Source organism: Melanotaenia boesemani, chromosome 9, assembly GCF_017639745.1.
Source record: "Melanotaenia boesemani isolate fMelBoe1 chromosome 9, fMelBoe1.pri, whole genome shotgun sequence".
NCBI lineage: Eukaryota > Metazoa > Chordata > Actinopteri > Atheriniformes > Melanotaeniidae > Melanotaenia > Melanotaenia boesemani.
Window position 1 is genome coordinate 25,506,685 of NC_055690.1, and position 26,584 is coordinate 25,533,268.

Genomic DNA, 26,584 nt, shown 5'->3' on the forward strand with positions numbered 1-26,584 from the left:
TTCTTGTTACTTAAAATTCATTTAATATATATATACTGTAAGTATTTACACATTGACTTAAAATTCTTTAATATTGGATGAAAGTGGTTTTCAGTCCATCAGCCGTTCCAGTTCTCCACATTGATGTGGTCGACTGTCATTCAGAAGTGTTGTGACCGGGGCTTCTGTCAGCAGGGCAGTTGATAGCAGAGAAACATGTCCTCCACTCATCTCTGATGCAGCATTCACTTGTTTTCCATCTCTCCACAACTGTTTTTTTTCCCTTTCTTTAGTGAGAGCAATTTACCCAAAAAGATTCTGCACAAATAAACAGTTTGCATTTTTTACAAATACAGTAACGGGCAGTACCCAAGCAACAGCTCTGTCTTAACAATTTTGTTTTACAAATACTGATATGCACAAAGAGCTAATCTCCTAAAAGAAAAATAATATGTACAGAAATGCAGCATCATGAATGGGATACACTGTACGCAATAACTTAGTTTTCAGCTAGTTTGATTATACATTGTGGCTCAGTAGAGGCCAGGCCAGTTCACAGGTTAAATAGAAGAGAGGATCAACCTCTCCCTCTGCACAAACCATCACTTTGTTTTGTAGCCACAGACAGTGTGAGCAAGACTGTCTCGCATATTGTTCCATATGTGACAAACTGCCATAGAAAATACAAATTCTTACAAACATTGTGTTTTTAAAGCTACTTGTGAAAACAAAACAGTGCAATAGGTGCAAGCGCGCCCGTTGTTGACCCTGTAGTGCAGCTGACAAGATGGATCGCTATAAGAAGGGGTTTGTTGAGGAGCCTCCAGCTGGATACTGTGCAGGTGGACCTGAACCCTGGAATGAAGGAAGGACACCAACACAGTCAGAAAACTTAAATGACTAGAGATGACTGACGAAAGATGACTATTTCTGTTCAGTCAAACTTCGTGTGGGGAAAATAGATCATCAGAGCGAGCGGGGAGAAAGCTTATCTGTGACGTCACGCAGCCACAGCTGGGACTAACAGCTGATCAGTGGAGAAGTGCTAATGTCGGAAGGAGACGCCGCCAAACATTTCTGTCACATTGTTTAGCGGAGTTGGGGAAAAACTAAGAGACATCCATAAGAGACTGGAGAGGCAGCTGGTAAGAGAATAAATTCTTTCTGATTTTAAGAATGATCGCTGATCTGCCAGTTGACGGACTGATTTAATGTAGCGATTAATCCAGCGCTGTGACGAGGATGACGGAACTTCTTGAATGACAGAGCTTCCTGTGCTGGACTTATGAGGAGGATTAAGTGTTGTTAATGTGTGTAGGCAAATGCTACTCTTGTGCTAAATGGTGATTTTAATTTAAGAGAAATATTGACATCAGTTGGGTTTAAAAATAAATAAATAAATATTTACAAAAAAATGTAGTAGTTGGCAAATCAAGTTTGATATTTATACTATTCATACAGAAATAATGAAATGCATTTATTTGTTTTTTTTATTTCAAAGAATTGTTGTGTGTCAACTGAACTATAAGTTATGTGTATTCTTTTTGTTTCATTTGAAGGTTTTTCACCTGATAAAAGACCAAAAGAGATGGCAAAGGAAACATATTTCACAACTTTTCTTCCTACTAAAGTCTAAATAAAGAAAAGAAAGGAAAGAAAGTAGAAAAGAAATAATTGACTGCTGCTTGGTTATTCGAGTGAAGTCCGGTGTAGAGCTCCAGGTGGATGTCATTCCTTATCAAGTTGGGGAAAATTGAAATAATACTAAAACAACTTGACAATTTCTATGTTGATGGAGTATGTAGCTGGAGCCACATGTGGCTTTGCTTGACAAAAAATAATAATACGCAGATTATAGAGCAACTTAAACATAACTGGTAAAGAACCCATTTTAATCCTTTAAAGAAACAAATGAAAAAGAAGAGCTAGATTATCAAAATTTCCCCATGGAGCTGTCCTGAATCTCAAGAAACTGGTTTCAGTTAAATGAATTCAAAGAAACTTTAAATATACTGGAGGCAGAGAGCTCTGTAAATGTTATGATTGGTCATCTTGTTTGGCCCGATGAAGATTATTAAATTTTATTTCAAAGCTCACATTTCTTTTTCAAGACATCTTTTTGAATAAATGATTGTGTGTAGAGTGTGTGTTTTATTGTACCATTTCTGCCACCCTGCGTTGCTGCCAATCTCAGCCAGAATGATCTTTTTAAAGACCTTTGAAATGTCAAGTGTTTCTATTTCCTGGTTATATAAATGTTAAATTACTACACAGCCACCATACTAACCAGAAAAGGGTTGCTAGGGACCATAGGTCCTGCCATTGCCTGTCCAAAAGGAGTCACAACAGGTTTGACCTGGCCAAAAGCTGGAAATCCTCCACCTGAAAGACAAGAACACACTTTCCATTATTTAATACAAACTAATTTACTGGAACTGTAATAAATCAAGTAGTGTTTCTTCAATCATTCACAAAATTACAGTACAGAAGTGCAACAAAGTGACAACTGCTCAGTCTGGTGCAAATTTTCGCATCATTATTAAAGCTAATTAGTTTACAGCTACATAACCTACACGCTGACATACCATTGGGTTGCTGTGGAAACGCTTGAGGCTGAGGGAAGGGAGCCTGGCCAGGAAAGGCTGGATGGAATGTTCCACTAAAACTGGTGGGGAGGTTGTAGGCGGCAGCATTCCCAAATCCAGACGGCATACTCATTGAGCCTGTGCCAAAAGATGCTGAAACACAACAGAGGAGCCAATAAGACATCTAAATGCAGCAATTGGTAGTACATCATGTAAGAGTTTTACAGTGCACACACTTGCTTAAAACTTATGAAAAGGATGCAAACATTTTTAGTAATTCAGTAGGTTTGTTAGGAAGCAGTTTACTGTAAGTAACAAGTGAGTAACAGTGAGCAACTTTGGTTACAGAGCTTTCCAAACAGAAACAGCAATACAGTTAGAAAAAATAATAGTATTCAAAAACATATCATACATACTTCATAGTAGGTTTTTTCTTTTATTTCAATCTTTTAGTTAGCAAGTGGATACTTGCACATCTTAAAAAAAACGAAATATCAGTTCAACAACCTTTTCCTTGGTAGGACCCTCAGAATCTCAATCCTATTTATTTGCAGTTGAAATACATGCAAAATTAGAATACAGGCATGTCTAAAGACAGCTTTAGAAAAAGGATAGATTCAGTCAGACATCAGGCTTCAACACTTGCCTAAGTTTAGCATCAGTGTCTGAGCTCTGATGAGCACAACTGGGATTAAACTGCTTGGAGTCAGCCAGCAACCAAGCAATGTGATAACTGATGCCACTGCACCATCCAAGGCCCATTAAACAAAATCCACGATAAGCCTAAAACGTCGATTTAAAAGACAAACAAGACTTTCTTCTTGTTTGATGAGAGGAAAATGTTGAGGAAACATGGGACAAGCATATAGCTCAACACAAAACATGAACACACTTTAAGTTACTTTTTTTCTGTTGTTTTCCATTTCATAGTTTATTTTTTCATTTCTGAATGTATCTATATGGCAAAAACTACTGATTAAATAAAAAAGTAATTTCACTCTGAAGTTGAGGCCAAGGCACTGTATTAATAGAGGATAGTTATATTAGGGTCAGTTACAACTACACTCACTCTCCCATGTGAGGAGAATACTGACAGTTAAAAAAAAATGTGGCATTTTATTACACTATAAATGCATCGTCAAGCATTTTCCTTATTTTGGGACAGGAAATATTAGGCACTGCCAGAACAAGGCACAAAACCACAGGAAGAAAGCAGACAGCACAAGTCAACCTACCAAAGGTGGGAGTACAACCGTGCCAGTGAAGAAACCTCATCAAGCCTGTCCAGCATGGCAAGAATAGTCAAGACAAACCATCTCAGATTTAGCTGGTTCTTTTATCTTTCTTGTGCTCAACAGCAAAAAGGAACACCAATCCTAATATTCATTTCCAGTGGAAGCCATAAGAGTTCATAAGAGACTTTTTTTATTATTGTTTTTTCTCTTTTATTGCTGTGTTTGGCACTTTAATTGGAGGCATATTCATTGCTACCATTGCATGGGCAAAGGCTGCCACATCAGGGTTGAATGGTACATTTAATGTGGGATAATTTTACCAAAGTTTTCCATATAAATAGATTTGTTTTAATAATAACCACAGTAGCTTAATTTCAAGCACATGCAAAAGTCAACATAAACAAACCTGCTGCAGCTGCCACGCTTGCTGCTCTGCCGTTGCATTGAAACGGGTTGGTGGGAGCCGCTACCGGAGGAACACCCGCAGCTACAAATGGATTGGTTGATTGTGCTGCTAGAGAAAAAATGTCAAGTCACTGAGTGTAAGAAAGCAGTAGGAAACAGAACAAAAAAAACTTCAAGGCCTAAATACAATAAAAAAAACTATTGGTTTCTAAAGGATACCCTGGTTAAAAATGCCCCAGGCTGTTATTGCTAAACCTTTCATGTCCATTGGTATTCCTCAACATGTTATTTCCTGTTTCTCAAGCAAGAAGATGATTAAATTTAAAAAGCTATTTTACATGAGGACAGCTCAGATCTTTCCCAACAATTTGATGGATTAAGTATTGCAATAACTTGTGAGGTAGGTTAGGTGAAAAGTAACAAAAACTCCTGAGGAGTACGGCTCTGACATGATAATTCATGCAACATGTGTTCCAAACCTTATTCTTTCATAAAATCTTAAACATGTGTTTATCTAAACTAAAATGCAACTCTAACAATCACAGTGTACCTCATCAAATAACTCTTCATTCCAGAGTGCTTTTAAAAAGTTTCACAGTTCCCACAACTCATCAAGAACAATCAGTAGAATCTCTTACCTCCAAAACCTTGAGCCATGCCAGACATGGCCTGCTGCGCTTGTGCTGTTGAAACCACCGTCTCTGAACCAAACACACTTCTGCAGTGACACAAAGTCAGCATGAGCATGTAGAAAAGACAAAAAAAAAAAAAAAAAAAAAAAAAAAAAAGTGGTTGCTGCACACAAAGCAACTACTTTTTAATTTCTGGGCTCACCCTGTAGCCTTTACTTCTAAGCGTGCTAACTTAGTGACATGTCTCACCCTTGTGAGGTGCTGGAGGTGTTGTAAACACTGGTGGCAGGGGCTGAAGAACTGAAAACAGTATCAAGCTCGGCGAGAGCAGCATAGCGGTCCCCCCCTGCAGGACCTGGTGGCAGCTTCTGAGGCAAACCTGCTGCTGCAGCTGAGCTCACCCCACCAGGAATACCACCTCCTGAAACAGAAGCACATAAAAACAGAGCTGGACTCAAGCTATCTCAGCTTTCATATCAGGGAAGAAAAGTTAGCCAACTTTCAAAGACACAAACAAAAGGTCCCGAGATAGCTTCCATAGTCAACCTACCAAAAATAATGGGGAATAAATTTTCAGTCATTAGGGAACTTGCGTTTTCTACAGTTTATACATTCATATGAACAAAAAAGTAATCCATGACCAGCCTGGTAGAATTCACAAATGCTTCAACCCGATAAATATTTCATTTTTTACAAGAAAAAAGCATTCCCACCAGGTTAGGTGGCCTATTGTCATTATGCAAGCTAATTCAGGATACAGATGATGGAACAAAGAAAAAGAAAGAAGTATGGCCATCTTTAAATATTATTAAGCCTGGGCTAAATTACATATAATGCAATTAGGATTGGATGTTAATTGGAAGATTTGAATCAGCCCCTCTTTTAGAGTCTGTATGATACTGCCCTGGCAAAACAGAGCTTACAGATGTTTAAATTTATTTGCCTGATAACTTGTTTCTTTTAGACGTGTCTTCTTTTTTGAAAGATCCTCTAGCCCTAAACTTGACATCTATGAAACAGGCTAGGCTGGAGATGTTTACCTTGCTCTGTTTTGGCAGAGCTAAACATGTTATCCAGGTCAGCCAGGGCTGCGTATCTATCGGCAGGAAGGCTACTACTCTGTACAGGGTCTTTTCCAGCTCCAGTGGAGTTACTCTGGGAGGAGGAACTGAAGGATCCAAAGTCAGCACTACACGATTTGGGGCAGTTGTCAAAATTTGCAAAATTGGCATTTGCTAGTCCCCCTGGGGCGCTACCTGCATGAAAGACAGAGATTAAAAAAAATCATAAGGGAAACCTTGATCACTGATTTTGAGACACAAAAAAAAAATGAGTGGAAAAGGAGAGAAGCTGCTGATTGGGAGGTATTGGAGGGGGGGGGGGGGGGGGGGGGGGGGGGGGGGGGGGGGGTTAGGTGGAGGTAAGGACACCAGCATTATCTGAAGGACAGATTGCATTTATCCGCTGCATTTCTGCATTAGACTGGATTTCTATTGGCTAATGAAGATGAAGAACATAAAAAATTAGCACTTAACTGATGTACAGTGCAGCTTCTTTGTTATGTGCCCATTACACTTTGTGACCTTATTCTGCTGATAAAGCAAGTCACTTAAAACAAATAAACAAAAAACTAAAGTAAAATGTTAGATGTGACACAGGCGACGGCTTCAAAATAGTATGACAAAGAATCTTCTGCTCCACTCTATTTATCAATCTCCATATTTGTTTAACACTATTTGCTAATGGTTGCAAAAAAAAGCCTTTGTGATCATTAATGGAAGAGAAGTAAATATTAAAGCCCTTTTCACACAGTGAATTTCTTGCACATCCTGACCAAAAAGAGGCAGTGTAGTGCTGTGTCACCGTGGGCTTTCTAACTGAAAACTGTTGTCTCAGCATCAGCTCAATGATAACAGCTCTGATGCTAAAAGCTTGTGATCTAGCAAGCTTCAATCTGGCTCTTTGAGTACTTCTGTTGCCAGCTCAGCAGCTCATCAACTTCAACCCCCTCCATTCCTTTGTCTGAACTAAACAAAAAAGACAGTGATGCACAACAAAAGTACACCAGTCCCACTCTGAACACGAGCTGTAAAAAGAGCTACTCAAACCACCAGTCAGTCTCAGTCAGGCATCCACTGCAGATTCATTGCATGGTGTAAAATGTAATTTCTATAAATACTTATAGGTGAAACTAAGAAAACTACTTCATCTGAAAAAGAGTTAAAGGGACAGATACAAACTTACGTGCATTCTTTTAAACACTGCCAAGAGAAGGTTAATGAAGACAGTAGAAGATATTTTTAAGGTGTTGGATGACACTCAAATATACCCTTTGCTGGAGAAACACACTTAAACTACATAGGAAGTGTGTACGTTGTTATTTACTTAACTTAATTTTAATTTAACTGTGGACTTTTAACAGTAATCCATGGAAAAGATCCTCACAGTACTCTTGTGGTTAGTAATTACTGCTTAGAAAGTGGGTTCCTGTTTGCTTTCCTTCCTTTTTTTCATATTGCTTTGCTAGTAATTCATTTCATCTTTTCGTAATGTAACTCGTAACCACCAGAGCAACATATACAAAGCTTTTAATCAACTATTAAAATAGCAAACCAATTCTTATTTATAATGTCCTTTTGTTTGCTTTTGTAAAAAAAAAAAACACAGACTGGTTACACCCACAAAGAGGCGGATCAGATGAATACGCATCAGAGATGGTGGAGATGGTTAGAGCTGTTATGAGGGCAAGGCCAGTGAGAGACTTACTGTGCACACTCTGGAGAGGCAGAGCAGTAGCAAACTCACCCATACTGCGGCTGGATGAGAGTACAGTGAACGCTGGCAGACAAAAATCAAAGGAGGGGAAAAAAATAGTGCAATAAGCAACAAAAGATGGCAAAGAAAGACAGAAGTAAATGAAACTAGTGGTGGAAATAAGTTAAAGCAAATAAAAAGCTACTGAAGCAAAGTAGGATAAACACATTAGCCAGATAGCACAGCTGAAGCCAGTTAGCAGTCAGTCAAAGGGATTTCCTTACAAAACTACATGGGAAAGAGAGATTTCGCCATTAAGCGACAGACTTTCTGAGAGATTTCCCCAAGCTCCACACCAAAACAGTCAATTCACACATCCAGCAGAGGACACTGTAGTACAACATCAGTTTGTATTGAGGTCAATGCTTGTTGGAAGAGAAGGCAAATATGATAATATTCCAAATTGTTCCTTAGTGCATTTTTTATACAGTGTTTGAAGGGTTACAATGTTACCGCAGCAATAAAACTGCTGATTCACATGCCCTGTGGCCAAGTAATTATCTGTATTAGTCATCATCACATACTGAAGGGTATGTTTCCCTATTCGTGGTATATTATCTTTACTCTAAAGCACTAAAATCACATAAAATTGATTTTTTGTTGAGTTTCCATGGACTTCAGCATTTATGTCTTCTATTTGATTAGGACATTATCAAAGTTTGTTGTTAACTTTCTCTTTATTCTTCTGGTTTCAAACACTAGATTATTTGAAAACATGCAATTATTTGGTTCACAGAGGTTTTCCACAACTGACAGGATGGATAAACATAGAACATATGAAAATGTTTGCGATGTGAAGTTACAACAGTTAAGACACATCTAGAAATTACAGAAAACATCTGCACATGAATTGCAATTAGCTTGTTCGTATTTAGGCTTTACACATTTCTAAATATTTAAGCAGATTAATTTATGTTAGTGTTTGAGATGTCATTCATCCACTAAAAATAACTTGCTCTACCTGTATTTGAAGGTTGAAATGGGGCTTGGGATGCAGAAGGGAAACCACCTGATGACCCAGAAGTGCTCCCGAATGCATCAAAATTAGCAAAGTCTGTATCTGCGTTGGCATTCTGTGCCGCTGGAGGTGGTGAAGAGGTGATGTTCAGACAGACAGATGAAAAACAAAAACAGTGGGGGGGGGGTGTGACAATGAATGGATGGATTTATACAAGACATTCAATGACATGGGTGACTGCAGAACAAGTACAATGAATTATGTGCTAAAAAAAAAAAAAAAAAAAAAAAAAAGAGGAGTCTAGATTAAGTGCAGAGCAACTTTGAAGGATGGGAAGATAGTGTGACATTCACCTTTTCCCTGGAGATACCATGTAACTGGGTGTGTGTTTATGACTACCCACATCATTAATTTTAGAAGTGCACATCTTTCTCAAGTTTTCCATGTGGAAACATGTATATTCCACTGGAGTTGCAACATTAAGGGCAAGTCCTGATGGCCTGTTGCTTTTGGAGGATAATGTCCTATCATTTCTCTTGATGACACTAATATCCTTATGCTACACAAATTAGTAACCATGGAGATGTGTTTGTGTGCCTAATACTATTCAATAATGCATGGCCATGTTTGGCCTGGCTGCTCTGATGCAACAGTTTCTGTAACATTCAGAATTCCTGCCACACAGTATTAGAGGTGTTAGTTGAAAAGGAACATCAATCAGCCTGCAGCTTTAATGCAAACACCTTGATGAATAATAGTGCTTTTCAGTCTGCATCCCCTTTTTAGTTTTCCCAATACTGGCTCGATTGGTCATGCCACTTGTGCACACGTCACTTCTTTGTTGAAACTTGGCGGAACAAGGAGTTGCACAAAGCAGTGAGTGAGCAGCAAATAACCTGGCGGCAAGAGCAAGCCAAAAAAAAAAAAAAAAAAAGCTTTTTATCACAATGTGGGAAATGGCGCCACCAGATAACCATTTAGCTATTTTTTGTATGTTTGTTTTTCTCATAGATTTCTCTTTTCTTTTATTGTGGACTTTAGCAGGACAAGAAGCAAACAAAACATTCTGTACATAAAATTATGTTTTACTGTTAAAGGGTTTTTGTACTGTATGACAAGCAGAGCAATCAGCCCCCATTATGTTTTTTTTTTAGTTGATCTTTTAGAAGGCAAGTTGGCATTTTCACATCCACAAGCACATAGCTTTTTAATATGAAGACTTATCTGTTCTACCTCTCTTCAGCAAATGTTTTCATTTTCAGTCCCCAGCAGAGTAAGCCTCTATCCTTCAAGTCTTTTTTTAGTTTGATTTGGCTCTTCCTGTATGTACCCCAGCTCAGATTAAAACGTTCAACCATCAAATGAGTCAAATATGCAAACGATCCATGTCTGTAAATGAACGTACCGATGATTAGGTGAGCCGGTAGGATAAAGCGGGTGATGGATGAATGGTGGAGATATCTAATTCAGCATTTAGCAACGTGGCCGTCCTAGGTGGTCAACTTCTGATTCAAAAACAAAGTGACAGACTTATTCTTATAAAATCATGTTTACTGAAAAGCTGCAGGGCGCTTGCAGTTGTCTTAATGTAAACGCTTCACACCATTTTTCTTTCAACCCCTTCTTTCTCTGAAAGTCTACAAAAAGATTGAAAATAAGTATAGTGAAGCCAAATACAGCAAAATAAAATAAAGTGTAATTATCTTTCAACTGCTACATCACTTTAGCTATAATAAAAATATATATATTCTAAATAAAATATAAAAAATACTGAAACTGGTTAATGAAAGAACATCATTCAGTCCCCTAAAGCTCAAGATTTGATACTAGTGGATTTTTTTTTTTATGAAAGAATCTGACATGGACATTTCCTCCACTGAATTTACAGTTGTTGCTCACTGCCTCAGCTTCCTTGATGCTCTGTCTCATCAGACAACCTTTCCTCCATTTTAACTTTAACAATAAGGTTTAAATGTCTTGGATCAGATAGTGTAGCTGCTCACAACTGTTCAGTTTTTCTCTTAGATCAGACAGAAAAGTTATTTGTCTGTTCTTACTTGTGTGGCTGTTGAAATGTGCAAAGTTAGCAAAACTGGAACTGGCTGTTGCATTCACATTGGGAGGGGCAGCAAAGATGTCTCCACCCAAGTCACTGAGGAGGTCAAACTTCTTATCATGGAACTGCTGTTGATGGGTTAGTCCACGGCTCACCACTGGAGACTGATAAGAGAAAAGAGATTGATAAAAGATTAAATAAATAAAGCAAACTAAACAAAAAATAAACGTATGCATGTGTTGGTTAGCATGCAAACATGTGTTTAACTCTTGACGTGTTTAACTCTTGACTCCTGGAACTACATTCATTCAAAGAGAATAAAGAGCTTGTAGAAAAGAAGACTAACCAGTGGTGCCACTGTTTTACAAACACTGATTAACTCTAACATTTAAACCACTGGTAGATAAAGTCAGTAACATTGACAATATAACTTTCCTACCGTAATAGCCTCCCTTAAAAGGACCCTACCTCAGCTTCAAAACTCCACACATATCATTCTGAAGGGATTTGTTGTCATTTTTTGACAAGCTAGCACATCAAAAAAGACCCCAAAGCACACCCCATAGGGCTCAGGATTATTGCACCAGACACTCCTGGACATCCTCAGAAACCTTTTTTGAAAAGGTGCAGGTGCTGAGCTGGTGTTAGCGCCAGTTCAGAGCTGGTTCCACTTTAAAAACATCTCAGAACCACCCTATGATTTTCCACAGCCACAGAGCTACATCATTATGTCACTTTAAATGTGCCTTCTAATTTATATTTGACCTTTCCACTATTGTGTTTTGAATTTCTGTACAGGACCACAGTGCAGGAAGATAGCATATCTTCACAAATTACAGTGTTTGTATCATTTTCCGTGCAGCCTGAAGTATTAATATTCCCAACTCAGTTGATAAAACACCCTTTTAGAAGAGAGTTAGTGTTTGTGAGTGCTCTTTACAGCATCTAGTAGCACTTCCAAACGCTGATCTGTACGACATATACGAGTCTTTTTGATCAGGATATATAAATGCTGACTGGTGCTATTCAAAACTTACACAATCATTTAGGCACATATAGCTGCAAACACAGTTTAGAAATTAAGCTGTTGTGAATGCTGCTCTATGTAACCCTATGGGAAGCATTCGCAAATGTAACTGGTGACATTAAAAAATTAAACAGCAGGGAAATGAGAGGATCAATAACTGTGTGCACATCTCATACTGCTGCCTTTACTTTACATCTATGCACTGGCATTAATTAGCACTAAAAACTGCCTTGGTGGAAAAGACCCCAGATTTTCTTTGCTCGTGTCCTGACTGGTCAGGCAAAAGGGGAACCTATTCAAATATAGGCAGGTGGTCATAAAGTTATCAGTGTAAAAGTTATCAGTGTAAAAAAAATTAGTGTGACTATAAAAACTTAATTTTAATCAAATGTTCTTATGGAATACATAAAACCAAATAAAACAAAATACATTTCAAAGACATGCTCCTTATGAAGTTTCCCAATTTGTATATCCCCTATTTTTCTCCCTGTGTCTTAGTCTATCCTACTGGAAATGGGAGAGGAGGAATAGATGTGAGAAGACAGGAGTCAAGGCAGGACGACACAGGAGATAAGAAACAAGGAGGCACAAATTATAGACAAGAAATAAGTCTACAGTCTCATCCAATTATACTGGCAGAATCCACACATACTAATCAATTTCTAAATGTAAAGATGTCTTATCAGGAAACACATTTAGTTGTTTTTGATAATGTATAATCTGATATAAATTGAAAAAAGAAACAAGCATGTAAAATGTGAGGATGTTTAAGTAAAAAAAAAATCCTTATACACTTTAATTTTATTAAATATAACAATGGCAAGCATTTACTACAAATCTATATTCCTGCTCATGACTAATCTTTTTAGAAGATATTATTGTTTGTACTGATGTGGTATGACATTACCTGTTAAAGGTAAATACAATATCTGTTTGCAAAGTTAGCTCTTCTATGCTCTCCAAACAGGCCATTTATTGTGTTGTGTGTCTGTATCATCTGCAAATTCATCTTTGCATTAAAATGTATGACATCAACTAAGAACAAGGTGGCGCAGCTTCCTTTAAAAATCTAATTATTGTAAAATAAATTAAGTATGATAAAAGTTGTAAAAGAGTGTGTGAAGTACTCACCTGATTTGGTGGTGTGTTCTTGTTGAGGTGTAGAGTTGGGGCCGACTCCCCCAGCAGGGATTTTAGTGGTCTAACTTCTGGGGTGCTGCTAGTGCTGCTGTTTGAGGAGCCAGAGATGGAAGCATGGACTGATGCCACTACTTTGGCCTGTTCAGGAGGGACATACCTTGAAAGCAGTTCACATTTTATGCCATTAGTGGAACAGTCATTTCAACTATGCAGATCCAAATGTGATTATGAGGATTTATTTACATGTTGATGAGTGAATTCTTGTAGAGAATAAACATTTATCATTGAAGCACCATCGCTGAGGTGTATACTCGTGTAAAACAGAACAGTGTCTTGTGTGAATGAGAATGCTTGTCTGCAGCAACAGTGGCATGTTGAGACATGCACTGCTTTCCTCACTGCTCTCATTTTCAACAGAATCCTTCTGAGACTGAACATCAGAGAGACTAAAAATATCTTTTATAAGAAGGTCCATTCTCTAGATGAAAAATTAGAATATCCAGAAAAAAACATTTGTGCTAAAGATTCATCTTATTTTTCCAACTACACAAATCTACACTTAATCTATACATTAAAATATAATTGTTTTGAAAATAGAAAATCTAACATCTTCAGTTTTATTTGTAGGAACTGCCCCTATTAGTCATGACACTAAAAATGATCATTTGCTAAAATGCCACAGCTCTCACATATTTAAATTTCATTAAACCTACAACTTCCCACAGTCATTTTGTCATGCACATAGAGCAGCTTGACTGTAGTGACCTACATTCACAGCACTTAAAGAGGGGTATTCAGTGGCTTGCTGGAGGCTAAATGCTATGAGCTGCCTTTGAGCCAAAGAGAAGCCACAGAAAAAGCTATATGTCTGTGTATCCCTGCTTACAACTTTCCACTGTTCAGCTTCTAAGTGTAGAGTTGTGAGTTCATAGCTCTAAGAAGAGACTTACCATCTCTTCTTTTCATATTTCTCTTGAAGGAACTCCTTGACTTTCTGTGGTTCTCTGAAGTCTGGTACCGATGTGGTTCTGTCATCATAAAGACCAAGCCAGATCTGTTTACACACCTGAAACATACAAAGTGACGTTTAGTTGAACATCTTTCACACACCCAACTACACAGGGCTGTGCCAGCCTTCATTTGTTATTTTATTGTTGTGGTAAAATAAATGATGACATGCATACATGTATAACTAAATGAATAACTTAATAAATCAATCTATCATTTCAGGAGTACACTAATATTTTCTAATTGTAACTATGAGCAGAAAAAGTCATAGTTTATCATTTTTGTGTAAATATTTAAACATTATATGATCCTGTGTTCCCAAGTTTGGAGAGAAAACTTAAAAATAGCTGCCTTGAAATCAATCTTGTCTTTCAATGGCTATTGATTTTAGACAGCATTCCCTAGTAACTACCTAATCTTGTAGATTAGGCTACCTGTGTAAATGCTTGTATGTATAGAAATCTGCATTTAGTCAGAATGGGTCTTATGTTTTCCTTTTCTTTAAGTAACCTTAAGGCACACACACGAACATTTTAAACACACACAAGTCATGTTTTTGTTTTGGATTTTAAAATGTGTGCTGCCTCTTGTTTCACTTTTTATTTCTTCATCCAAAAACTGTCCAAGGAGAGAAAAACCATTCAGCTTGAGGCTGTAATATTTATTCAGCAGCCTTGAAGGGTATGTGCATCAGCTCCAACCTTGAGTCTCATGATTGTCTTCCTGGTCGGCCACTTTCCAACAGCTTTTAATAGGTTGTGCTTCCCGGGTGGCATTGTTCTATTTCATACTCCGTTTACCAGAAATGTGTCTTGCGTGACAATGGACATGATGGACTTTGGTTTCTCTGGGTAATACAAATATACAGCCCTACTCTATCATATTAGGATGGATAGGTAAGAGCTTGAATTACACTTTATAATAAAGACTGCTAACCACTCACATAATTTAACATTCATATACCTTATTATCATACAGCTGAAAAACATAAAAATTAAACCAAACTATGGATTCAAGAATGATCTCAATCCTACCAAACATATTCTCCCCTCATAAATTTTAAACTTGAACTAATTATTTTAGATACTTTAATTGATTAAATCAGTCACAAGACACATTTAATTCAGTTTGACTGCACTAAGTCCTGATAAAATAGAAAAAAAGAAAACAAAAACAGTTGCTGTGTGGAACTGTTGTTACAAGAAAGAATGACCTCCTGTAACATTTTTTGGAAAGGTGGAACTGATGAGGTCCCCAGCTGCGTCATCTTTGTTTAGAAGGTGTGTAGTGTTGTCCATTATGTTGAGCAACTTTTCTTTGCAAGTCAGCTCAAAGTGCACAATAACAGTCCCCAGCACTGAACCTAGCTTTCTGTGTCAGTTTGCTGACTTTTTCTGTTTTTGTTTTTATTCACTGGCTCACACTGTTGCATGTTTATGCTGAAGGATATGATAATGCTTATCACAAATACTGACAAAAAACCTAGTTTCAATCTATCTTTTGGGGTCACTTTATTACTCAGGTCTAAATATAGATAAGACAGAATAAAGGATGCACTGGAATATTTCTTCATTGATTCGCACTGATAAAAATACTGTGGTTTTCTAAAATGCTTGTAAGTTTCTAAGTTACACAAACCAGCCAGAGCAGCTGGAAGTTGACCTTACATGTAGTTAATAAACATGTTAAATGACAAAACAGACTACTACTTACCTCATTGCCGTGTTTCTGTAGAAACTCGATTTCCTGTTGCGTGAAAGTTGTCATGGAGATTGACTTGACTCTATGGGGTGGATTCAGTCCTCGTCTGCAGGTGAAGAAATGGAGACTGGGGTCAATTTAATTTGAAGACAATTTAAATGACAACCTCAAATGGACATACTCCAGAGTCAACCTCTGTGGATGGGGCCATTTAATTAGCTACATGCTGACTGGCTGCTGGTGTGTGTAACTGAGGACAGGAAGATAGCATCAGGACGAGAAATTACAGACAGGAATCATGACAGAGAAACAGAAAGGGAGAAGGACAGAACAAAGGAAGTGGACTAAACACTTCCTTAACTTGCACTGACTGAACAGAGGTTGTTGGTACAGTAAAAGAATGAGCTGTCTTCTCTAATACAGGAACTGCCACTGCAGAGTAACAGCCATTATCCCACAAAAAGCCTAGCTAACTTTTTCTCAGAAGGTCACAGCTCATGCTGGAGCAACCAAAATTTAAAAATGCCTTGAAACTATAATAACTTGAAAGGACCATTATTAGGTTCTTTTTTTAACTCACTGAATATCTTCCCAGAGGTGAAGACTAATTCAGAACCTACTGAAAGTTCACCACATGTTCTGTGTGCAAACATGACCAAAGAATATATTAACAGACTATTTTAACTGTGACTAGCTGAGTCTAGTTAACTTTTAACTGTCAGTAGAAGAAGGGCGTGTGATCATTAACCAAAACTATTTGAGTGAAAATAACAAATAGTCCAAGTAACACGTATATAAAAGACAGAATGGTGATGAAGAAACAAACACCAAGAGTAACTTTTCATGCAGTTTACAGCAAACAGGAGATATCAACATGAGATGTTGACAATACATTCTCACCATAGGACATAAATCACATGGCAACCCATTTGAGGGCATGTAAAATAAAGTCCTGTATAATTCCATGATGCAAAAATAATATCCAGGCCTAATTTTCTTCATTCAAGAGCTTTGACACCCTTCACTCTGATGATAGCCCCTGCCATATTATTTACAAATGTTAAAATGTTATTTAAAGAGCCAAATGTCTTGTTAATAACAGAATTCAGAAATTCAACTGTCTCCGTGGATTAGGATAGATACTTATATTTATTAGAGATGTAATGACAATTTACAGAGTGAACTTAGAAGTACTTGTGAGAATTGTCTAGGAAATAAGATCCAAAGTGTCACAATTACAAATACGATGTCATGCACAAAGACATGTCAGATCCTACAGTGAAATACTAGACCAGGCGCTAAATTATTCACTGCCCTTACCTATTACAGAACTTGTTTCCCACCAAGAAAACAAGAAGTGAGCTCGGGCAACTCATACTCAAGAAGATGAGTGATGTTAGACATTACCAGAGAAAATATGAGAAAGGCCAATGTATGTCCTCACTGCAATATTAAGCAGGTCCACAGGAAGTACTGGGAGCTATTTCTAAAGTTATCACCTAATCAACTTGTGACCAGTTATGTCATCTTGATACTTTCTAGAAAATAAGTAAAGGCAGCACAAAAAACAAAACAAATATGTAATCAACATGACAGCTACAGTTAAAATTTAAAAGATTTTAAATTACCAGCTTAAATTACCAAACCAACAAAAAAAACACGAAGAATTGAAAATGAACCATTAGTTCAAATTATTTGTTAAAAAAGCTGAATTTGCCTTTCGAAGAATGGATTTAATTTCCTTGTTATTGTGTTAACAACTTATCAAATAAAATGAAAGCAAGAAAAGATTTTTTTTTTTCCGTGTCAGAAACAGGTCTAGAAAACAATTAAGGTGTGACAACATTGGCATCTGTGTGTTTAAGCTTTGGTTAGTTTATCAGTGCCCGGGGTAGGTGAATGATCAGATTCTACTCAAACAAAGATAAAACTAGGCCAGAAATGGGGAGAAAGTCCCATTGCCCTTAAGGTCTAAATATGACGGCAGCATCTCTGCCCAGCTGTCTCACTGTCTCACACTCTAATATTGGTTTGTTTGCCGTTTGTCCTCTTTCTTTTTATTTTCCCAATTCATATCATGTGCCTCTGATAGATTTAAAAAGCATCTTTTCTACCTTGTTTTAATCAAAATTATCCTCCGGAATAAAAATCATTCATTAATAAGGGTGACCATATTTTGAAGCAACTGTGGGCTAGAACAACTGTCAAGTCAGTCTTGATTCCCATCGTCAGTGTGAAAATGTTTTGGCCCTCAAGATTTCACAACGATCAGTGACAACAGATTTATATCTTAAGGGAGATTTAAACTGTGAAGTAATAAAAACAACTGCATCAAAATTCTGTAAAAACCAGCAATGTCTTTACTCCACTACTTGGCAACCAAAGGCAACCCATTTTACCTCATATAAAGCAGCATTGTGTACCAGAATATCACATATTGCACAGTAAAATAATTATGACCTAGTTGCTACTGTATACCAGGACAGCTGAGCCAGGGAAACTCATCTCATTTAAATACTGTAACAGCTTCAGGGTGAGACAAACTGGCAACATTAACTTTCAAAAGAATGGAGAGGCTTGCAAAAAGCCTTATTTTACTGCCCTAAGTCCCTGCAAAGAGTATCTTTTACACCTCTCTTCTTGGTTTTAGTAACTGCCTTTCATTACTGAATATGTCAATTCTTTAACATAAGAACTTAAATTACACCATCACTAATGGTGTAAATCACTGTTATTTAAGAAATAAAATGTCATGGGAAGCATGAAATGTTTAATAATTAAAGTCACATTTAGTAATTAGCCAATAATTCATCTTCCCCATTGTATTTGATGTCTGTGACACCTGCCCACTTCTGACATTGTCTTCTCACTTTTGCATCCCTGCATATTCAGGACACACAGGCAGAGTGGCGTGACTTCCTGCTGTGAGAAATACTCCAGTAAGAAACATTGTGAGTGGTGTTCCTCCTGGGAAGACCCCCACCTTCATAAGGAATGTGTTTACATAGCAGATTCCAACACCACCCATTAAATAACCTCAACTACAAGGAGGAGACGGTTGTATGAAGTAAGTGCTTGTGCCCCTGCCATAACATACAATGGGTTAATGAAATCCATTGTAACAGCTAAACCTGCAGCCGGAAAAGGGAAAGAACGAGACCCTATAATTGTATTTAGAATATTAAAAATAAGAAGTTCTAATATTCCTCTGCAATTGGCATGCTTCGATCAACAGCATTTATTTATTAACACAGATCAATCACACCAAATACCAATTCTGAATATCACTCTTCCTGAACTGGTGCCAATGTTTTATGGTTGTTTTTTGTTTTTGTCTTTTTTTTTTATTAACACAAACCAGTCAAAAAAGAGGCATCATAAATAATAAATTATAAGTCACCAACATGTACATCTATTAGGTTTAATGTGTCAGTGACCCAATTTGCTGTCTGGCAGTTGGCATTTCATTTTATTTCATTGTTTCCTACTTGCCTCCCCTGCTCCTCCACTTCACTCTCCTGCTTCCTCTACCTCACCTATGTCATGCTGTTCTGCACCTAACCCTTGGGCTACTCCTAGGGCTGGGCGATATGAACCACATTTTATAACTCGATATTTTTTATCTGAATTACGATATACGATATATATCTCGATATATTTTAGTTTTTGTCAAGTAACCAAAGAGACAGCTCTAATTTACAGCCTTCAGTGCTAAATACACTGTTATTAAGGATCAGAGGCACATGTGCATTAAAACCGTTGACTGAAATTGAAGTAGCTATATATTAAATTAAATGCTCCTAAAACAAAATTAATGAAAATACTTTTCAATGACCATAACAAAAATACAGCTGTGCAAAATGCATAAGAAAAGATGCTTTTAACTCTAAACAAGCTATCTCGATATAAACAATATTCCCTCATTCTCTATCGTATCTGATAAAATCCTGATATATTTGAAAATCTTGATATATTGTCCAGCCCTAGCTACTTCTGCCTGTCAAACATTCAGTCCAGATTTAAAGATGCACTGTTTATTATCAGGAGCTGGTCTAATGTGATCTAGGTTCCCAAGAATTCAGTGGAATCGCCCTTTACACATATGGCAAATACCGGCGTTGTTTATTTACATGTGTTGACACTTTAGAGAAGGTTTTTCTGACATTAGCTGGAAACCAACCAATCAGGGGATAAGACATGTCAGCCACAGTCTCCACTTCCGGAGTCTCAAAACTCCAGGGGCCTCATGCATAAAACTGTGCGTAGCAAAGCAAACTACAGGTGCTGTCTGCGGCGCAAAAAGGAAATGCAACGCACTTACACTTTTGGATTTATAAAAGCATGCGCACACACGTCCCACGCCTGTTTCCATTTATAAATCAGAATCAACTCTAAAGCAGGTGCACGCCTTCTCACACCAACATGGTGGCTTTAAATGGTCAGGTGAATGCCTATAATTAATATTCCTCACATCATTTCCATGATGGCTTGGAATGGAAAAAGAGGGAAGAAGCAGAATTTTTCAGCCTGTGAGACTGAGATCCTGATAAGACAACGTTGACAAATGCAAAAAGGTTTTATTTGCAGGGCATGGTGTGGGCATTACTCGTGTCAGAAAGGTAGAATTGTGGCAGCAGGTGGCAGATCATTTCATCGCAGTGTCAGAAGGCAAGACACGCCAGATGTATCGGAACATGCGGCTGGATATCTCAGTCGGTAGAGCATCCATCTGTCATGCAAGAGATCGAAGTTCGAATCCCACAGGAGTGAACAGTAACACCTTCCAGTTGGGGTCTTGGCAAGACGCTACAGCTCACTGTAAATTCTTTTGGAGAAAAGCATCTGCTAAATGACAGTAATGATGCAGGTACTGTACTCTTTTGTTTTAATGTATAAAATAAATATGTACAGATACATCTAAGAATGGTAGCAGTGTATTTCATGTAAAAGGATTGTGTCAGAATGAATGAATGAATGAATGAATGAAAGAAAAAAGAAAGAAAAAAAGAAAGAAATCTACCTCTTGTGTGTTTCATAACCATTGCATCACTTCTAGACGCTCCAGTCTGCGTCCTACTGTGCTGGATCTCAGAATAAATGACCAAAGCTTACTTTTCACATTTTTTTTTTACTGACTGGTAAGTGTTGGCAGCAGACTCTCCACCTCATCAATCTCTTGATTTTATTCTCTGCCGCTGGTGTTGAGTTTTCCCATATGTTGTGCGTACACCATTGTCGGAGGAGGTAGGAACATTCTCCTGCCAAGTTTGGTTTTAATAAATCCCAAAAGTTGACTATATTTGGCATGGGCGCAGATGGTGCTAGGGACAAGGGGGATGTGTCCCCCTCCAGATTCAGAGTGACACCGATCCGCCCCCCACCCCCCTTTCCCAACGTAAGGCGGCAGACATCATTGCAGCGCGTATTGAGAGCCCGGCGTTTGTGTGCTTCGCTAATGGTGCGTTTCAGTTGTACAGAAATGTGGGAATTTCCAAGCTCCAAGTCAAAATTTTAATCAGAACCCCCATGAAGTCACATCTCCAACTCGGAAAATCGAATTAATCTCATTAACCCAACATAGAATTCACGCTATCTGCTGCTTACGTAAACAGTATTTCCATGTTTTGTTGTACGTCTGTAAGGCTGGGAAGCACTGGGAACACTGAACCTTGGGATTATGTTTGCCTGAGCTCCCACTTCCGACACACCATGCTCAGTTGAACACACCATAAGACAAACTCTCACTCCCCTGGGTCCTAAAGAGAGTTCCATCTGTGCCTGTGTCTGTTGCAGCCATTGTAAATCTACTATACATGGTGTCCTAGACACAATAGAGTATTTAGACACATTACTGAGAGGTTTATGCAACCAGGCATTCAAACATTAAAAGAACTGGAAAACTCACTCCCGACTCACATTGCTAATGACGTAGCAGTTTGCCAATATCCTGAACTGAAAAAGGAGTTGAGAGTCCAACTGGCCATGTTTAAAAACAAGCACAAGGTCAACACACGCTGTGCAAGCTTTAAAAGAAATTCTCCCTGAAGTCTGTTTGATCAAAAATATCTTATCAGGCCAGTTGTTCAAATGTAATCCGATCGGATTTCGGTTATCGGATAGAATCAAATCTTGAAAATGGGTTGTTCAAAAGGGATATCCGGATTCCAAAATCGGCTTGGATTACGTAAACCACTCCTGGTTGTCATCTGGATAAAACCCTCAGTTTGGGTTGTTCAAAACTTTTGAGAAGGATCTGGATAACTTTGATCCAAAAAAAACAGGATTATCCTGATCCCAACAGAGGGCAAGATTACAAGACGAATTTCAGGAAGAACATGCGGTACAACCTAACAGCCGATCAAATAACAGAACTTTTAATTCGGTGCATATGCTTATATTTGTATCTTGCACCTGACTAAGTGTTACAGTGATAAAGTGGTTAACAGGGGAATAGGCTACCTTTTTACCTTTGCAGCATAGTAAAGCAAAAATAAACGTGACATTATCATGTCCCCACAAAATAAACCCCCCAAAAAATCCAGTAAGAAACACAAATAAAATATTCAATTTTCCTGTTATTCATCACTACATAATCAGAAAAGAACCTGTCAAGAAAATGAAAATTCTAACGATTGCATCCCTCACTACACGCCCCGTCTGTCCCTCATTCTCACAAAATGCCAGAGGTTTTGAACCTCCATATGGGACTCGGGTGCGCCATCAATATTGTCACAGAGAGGGACAGTCCGCCTGGTCACAATGTTATGCAGGACAATACATGCATGTATTATGTTGCATGCTCCCGGTGTTTCCACTAGCAAGTAGTTAAGGCATGCAAACTGTCTCTTCTATGTTGTTTTTCACATGGCCGGCAGCGCACATTGATGTACATGCTGAAAATCCAGATTTGGTGATCCTGAAAAAGGTGATTTTGGATCAGGGTGATCCAATCCTACTTTTCTTTAAACAACCGAGGTAAAAGTAAGTCGGGTTACGTGATCCACCGTCCCAAAAATGGGAACAATTTGAACAACTGGCTCATTGCATTGAAATCATTTGCTGACAGGTTCATCCCCCCCAGTTAAAGAAATCCCATCTGCGCCCTGATATTTGGCGTACGCAGGTTTTTGTACCCACGCCAGCTTTACACATGAGGCCCCAAAAGCTGAGCGAGCGAGGACTGTTTAGCCTGGTGTGCAGTGACAGAATTGAGAGTGCGCTGGTCACCACAGTGGATTGATAGACCTTCACACGGGTGATTCTCTGTTTGTAAATACTGTGTTATTCCCTCGCAGTGCAAAAATGCTTCCTCGAGATGTGTGTTTTCACTTGCGGGTAATCATTTTACTCGCTCAGTGTTAACCGTGCGAGCGGACTGTATCCATGCGAGTGGTCCATTTTCAAACATGCCCCCTTTTAGAACTAAATGAACAAACCATAGACATGTCTATGAAAGAAACGCTATAGAATTCTGCATGCAGCGTGGGGGAAATGCTTAAGTTTCTTTTGCTAATTACTGTGATTTTAAACACGAGTTGCTGTTCACAATGTATCGTTTTTCATGGGACAAATTAGGTGGTGAGTTAGTCGATAGTGACTTTACTGCGTCCTTTCAGATTTTAATACGTCAGGGCTGCAGGATGCGTGCCTACCAACATCACTGCAACAGTTATTTTATTCACATTTTGGACATTTAGAAGTTGTCAAATTTGAAAAAAAAGAAAGAAAAAAAACGAGTAATTTTGCCAATAAGTCCTGCAGAAGCTTTGCTCTACAACTAAGGTTGTTTCTGACAACAGGGAATGCAATATAAATGATGAGCAGGAAAACTATACACAGTCAAGGATAAAGAAGTGGTTTGATTGAAAAAACCTATTAGTCTATTTTATACCTTTTTTTAAAAATAAAAAAAAAAAAAGTATGAATTAAAAAGAATAGAAAATTATAAATACTGTACATACTTTATACTATAAAGTATTTACTATAATATGCTTTATAAATATACAGTAAAAAAAATACCACTATGCAGCCGTCACTTTCTAATTTTCATTTCATTTCATTTTACAGCTACAGCAGTTTATCAAACTTATCGACTGCACTACCTTGCAGTGATTTTGCCCTTCTCAATAAAAAGGAACTAGAAACAGAGGGAGAACAAGTGAGAGAGAGAGAGAGAGAGAGGGAGGGAGAGAGAGAGAGAGAGATAGACAGCGACCTGACCTCTACCACTTCCTGTTGCACATGTACAACATCACATGCTGCTGATGTAGCAGCAAAGTGGGGCCATACCACTTCCTGAGCCTACAATCACACCCGACTTCCTGCAGGGAAGAATTTGTGAATGTGATCTCAAACTACAGAAGATCTCTCAACACACAACACAGACTTACATTAAAGACTTTTCTATAGCAATCTTAGTGTTCAAAAAGAAGATGGCTAGTTTTCCTTGTTTAACATCATAAACTAAATTTAAAAAGGACTTTATCAATAATAAACTGTATTTCACAGACAAAACTAAAACCTGAGCAGTGGGGATTTACTGAAATGTGGACCAAATACCTTCCCATTCCTTTCAAAACCTTTGAAGAAGGTTTATACATGGAGAATGGCAAGGTGATTTCAATAAATCGTCAATTTATTGACAAATTCTTGATAATTTATTGACCAGAGCAAACTGCTTTCTGGATTACGTAGAACAGGATTAATGGGTAATTTTTTATTTACTTGCCAATAACCTGCTGCCAGTTTTCTAATTTTATCAGTGACGGGACAACATTTCATATTCACATTCATGGCAACTTTAACTACCTTAATAAGAAAATGCATCAAAAAATATTTTTTTGGAAGGGGAAGCCAAGCTATTATCTGTAACACACTAATGCAGGGTGTTTGGATGTTGAGTCTGAACAGTTTGTTGTTTCAACAGCGACCTTGCACAAGCAAAATAGTCACAACACACGACTTGAAATGTCAATTAGGGCAAATTAAATCAAATAAATCATTTTGCAACCTCTCCCCTCCTTTGTTCCCTTTTGCTAATTATACAAAAGAGAAACTTGAATGTTGGTATTTTCTTTTTATTAACCAACAACAGAAGAGTGTCTGTTTTAACATTACTTACTGAAACAACACATGTTGATACATGTGCTTTGTAAACATATTTATAACACTGGACTTGTTGCTACTGAGTGAGAAGAAGGTTCTGTGTGAACAAAGCAAAAGCAACAGGAAATAACGGAAAGGAAAGATTTCATAGCCAAAAAAAAAAAAAAAAAAAAAAAAATGATGCAACTTTTGTGGAAAAAGAAAATTTCCACCTAATAACGGATATGTCAGCCCCCCCAAAAAACATGTGACTTTGAATCAGGTCCTGGTTATAGTTGCAATAATATGCCACTGACACAACTAATTTTGTTTAATTGATGCAATCACCAAAAGAGAAGCTCTTTAAGTAATAATTGTCATTATTATATCATATGTAGACTCTTTCTAAATCTATCACAATGACACAAAACCTTTTAACATCCACATTTGACAGCTGCATTTAGGTGTTACATCTGCAGCAGAAAAAGAAGAAATGGGAAGCTTTGCTAATCCCAAATCCCAAGCTACAGATGCGTGGTTACACAACTACAGAGCAAGGCTGTAAGTCAGGCAAATGCTATTTAAAGTCAAAACACCCAGTTAGACTTTAACTATCATTACAGTAGATTTTTAAGCTTTGACGGAGAGTAAATGTAGACAGCAGAGAGTTAGTAGATGAGGTCTTGATCAGCTGATTGCTGGTTAAAAGTGTCATTAATATCCCATTAATAGAGTTGCACTATTGGGTTACGTTAGTGTCTTTAAAATTACATACCAAGATTGATGACTGGGCTAAATACAACTGATGATAGCATGAATACAGTGTTACAGTTATCAGTCGCATCTCAAAATAGCGCGACTTTCACAGGCCCATATGTCTACAATCCTGTCTGCAACAAAAACTGTGCAATTGGTAACTCCACGTGATTACAATAATTTTAGTGCATACTCTTATGTCTTAATATATGATAAGTATACTATCACCGGATCATCAAATCATCAGTTTACCAGCAGTACGTCATGATGTTACCAGCAACTGGTAGTAGCAGCTGGCTACTGGCTTATCTATAGACCTAGCTTGCAAGTGTCAGATAAGTTCACTGGCTAACACTTCAGGCTAAAGTTAGCTAGCATCTAGGGTGGTTGCTACGTTTGCCTGCTTTGTGAAACATTGACATCTCTGCGTACCCCGCCCAACACACCGCAGAAAGACAACGTCAAAACAACCAAACTCACACTTTGGTAATCCGTATAACGTTAGCTAGAGCTAAAAAGGTTTTCCCTGTACAACAGGCACGTCCTAAAACGCTACATCATGTGCGCAATGTCGAAGCTAAGGTCATAATGCAACTTCATACTTACAGGATGCCAGAGCAGGAGGTACAAACGAAAGAGCCCATGGTCATGTTGGCATAGGTTGGGCCGCGCTGGTCGCAGTCAAAGCACTTTCTATTGGGAGGCAAACTCGTCATTTCTCTCAGCATCTTCAGGTGTTTCTCCTCTTGTTTTCGTTTCGCACTCGCCGCCATGGTAAATTATATACTATGTGATTAAATAAAACCAGGAGAGGCTGTAAGATCAGCTACAACTAAAACAAAGGACTGTGCTTTTTGACGGTTGCCGACTCGTGCTAGGGGCAGAGAGAGAGAGAGAGAGAGGATGGGTAGGAGCGGAGACTCTGTTGTCAGGGCGGCCTCACGTCTCCTCGAACAAGGAGATTCTGGCAGTGGATCAGCGGGAACAAGAGGTTTCCTACCTTGTACTTCCCCGTTTGTTCAAACCACGTTATGCAGGCCACATAGCTCATTTGTAGTCTAGGGCCAAATATGAGAGCTTTATATTCAATATAATATAAAATTTAAAAAGCACGACAAATAACCAGTTCTGTATGGTTGTTAAATTGTAGGTTTGATGATAAAGTACATTAAAAGGACAGTTTTACTCAATACTTGTCAATAAA

The 26,584-nt window shown here is 38.0% G+C and overlaps 1 protein-coding gene across 6 annotated transcripts; it reads right to left on the reverse strand.

Annotated features, from left to right (window-relative positions):
- Positions 1-3: 3 nt before the first annotated feature.
- agfg1a (ArfGAP with FG repeats 1a) lies at positions 4-26,342 on the reverse strand. Of its 6 annotated transcripts, XM_041994659.1 has the most exons (14): positions 25,987-26,342; positions 15,553-15,646; positions 13,782-13,897; positions 12,823-12,988; positions 10,666-10,828; positions 8,612-8,731; positions 7,603-7,674; positions 5,877-6,092; positions 5,086-5,257; positions 4,843-4,922; positions 4,206-4,313; positions 2,565-2,717; positions 2,267-2,361; positions 4-834 (listed from the first exon to the last, which is right to left on the reverse strand). In XM_041994659.1, the coding sequence occupies exons 1-14, from the start codon at positions 26,151-26,153 to the stop codon at positions 775-777; spliced, it is 1,782 nt and encodes a 593-aa protein (XP_041850593.1). In that variant the 5' UTR covers positions 26,154-26,342; the 3' UTR covers positions 4-774. The 6 variants fall into 6 exon arrangements, with proteins under 6 accessions (XP_041850593.1, XP_041850589.1, XP_041850588.1 ...); XM_041994655.1 differs by lacking the exon at positions 7,603-7,674 and having other exon boundaries at positions 4,206-4,310; positions 25,987-26,340; XM_041994654.1 differs by lacking the exon at positions 7,603-7,674 and having other exon boundaries at positions 25,987-26,340.
- Between the last annotated feature and the right edge of the window lie 242 nt (positions 26,343-26,584).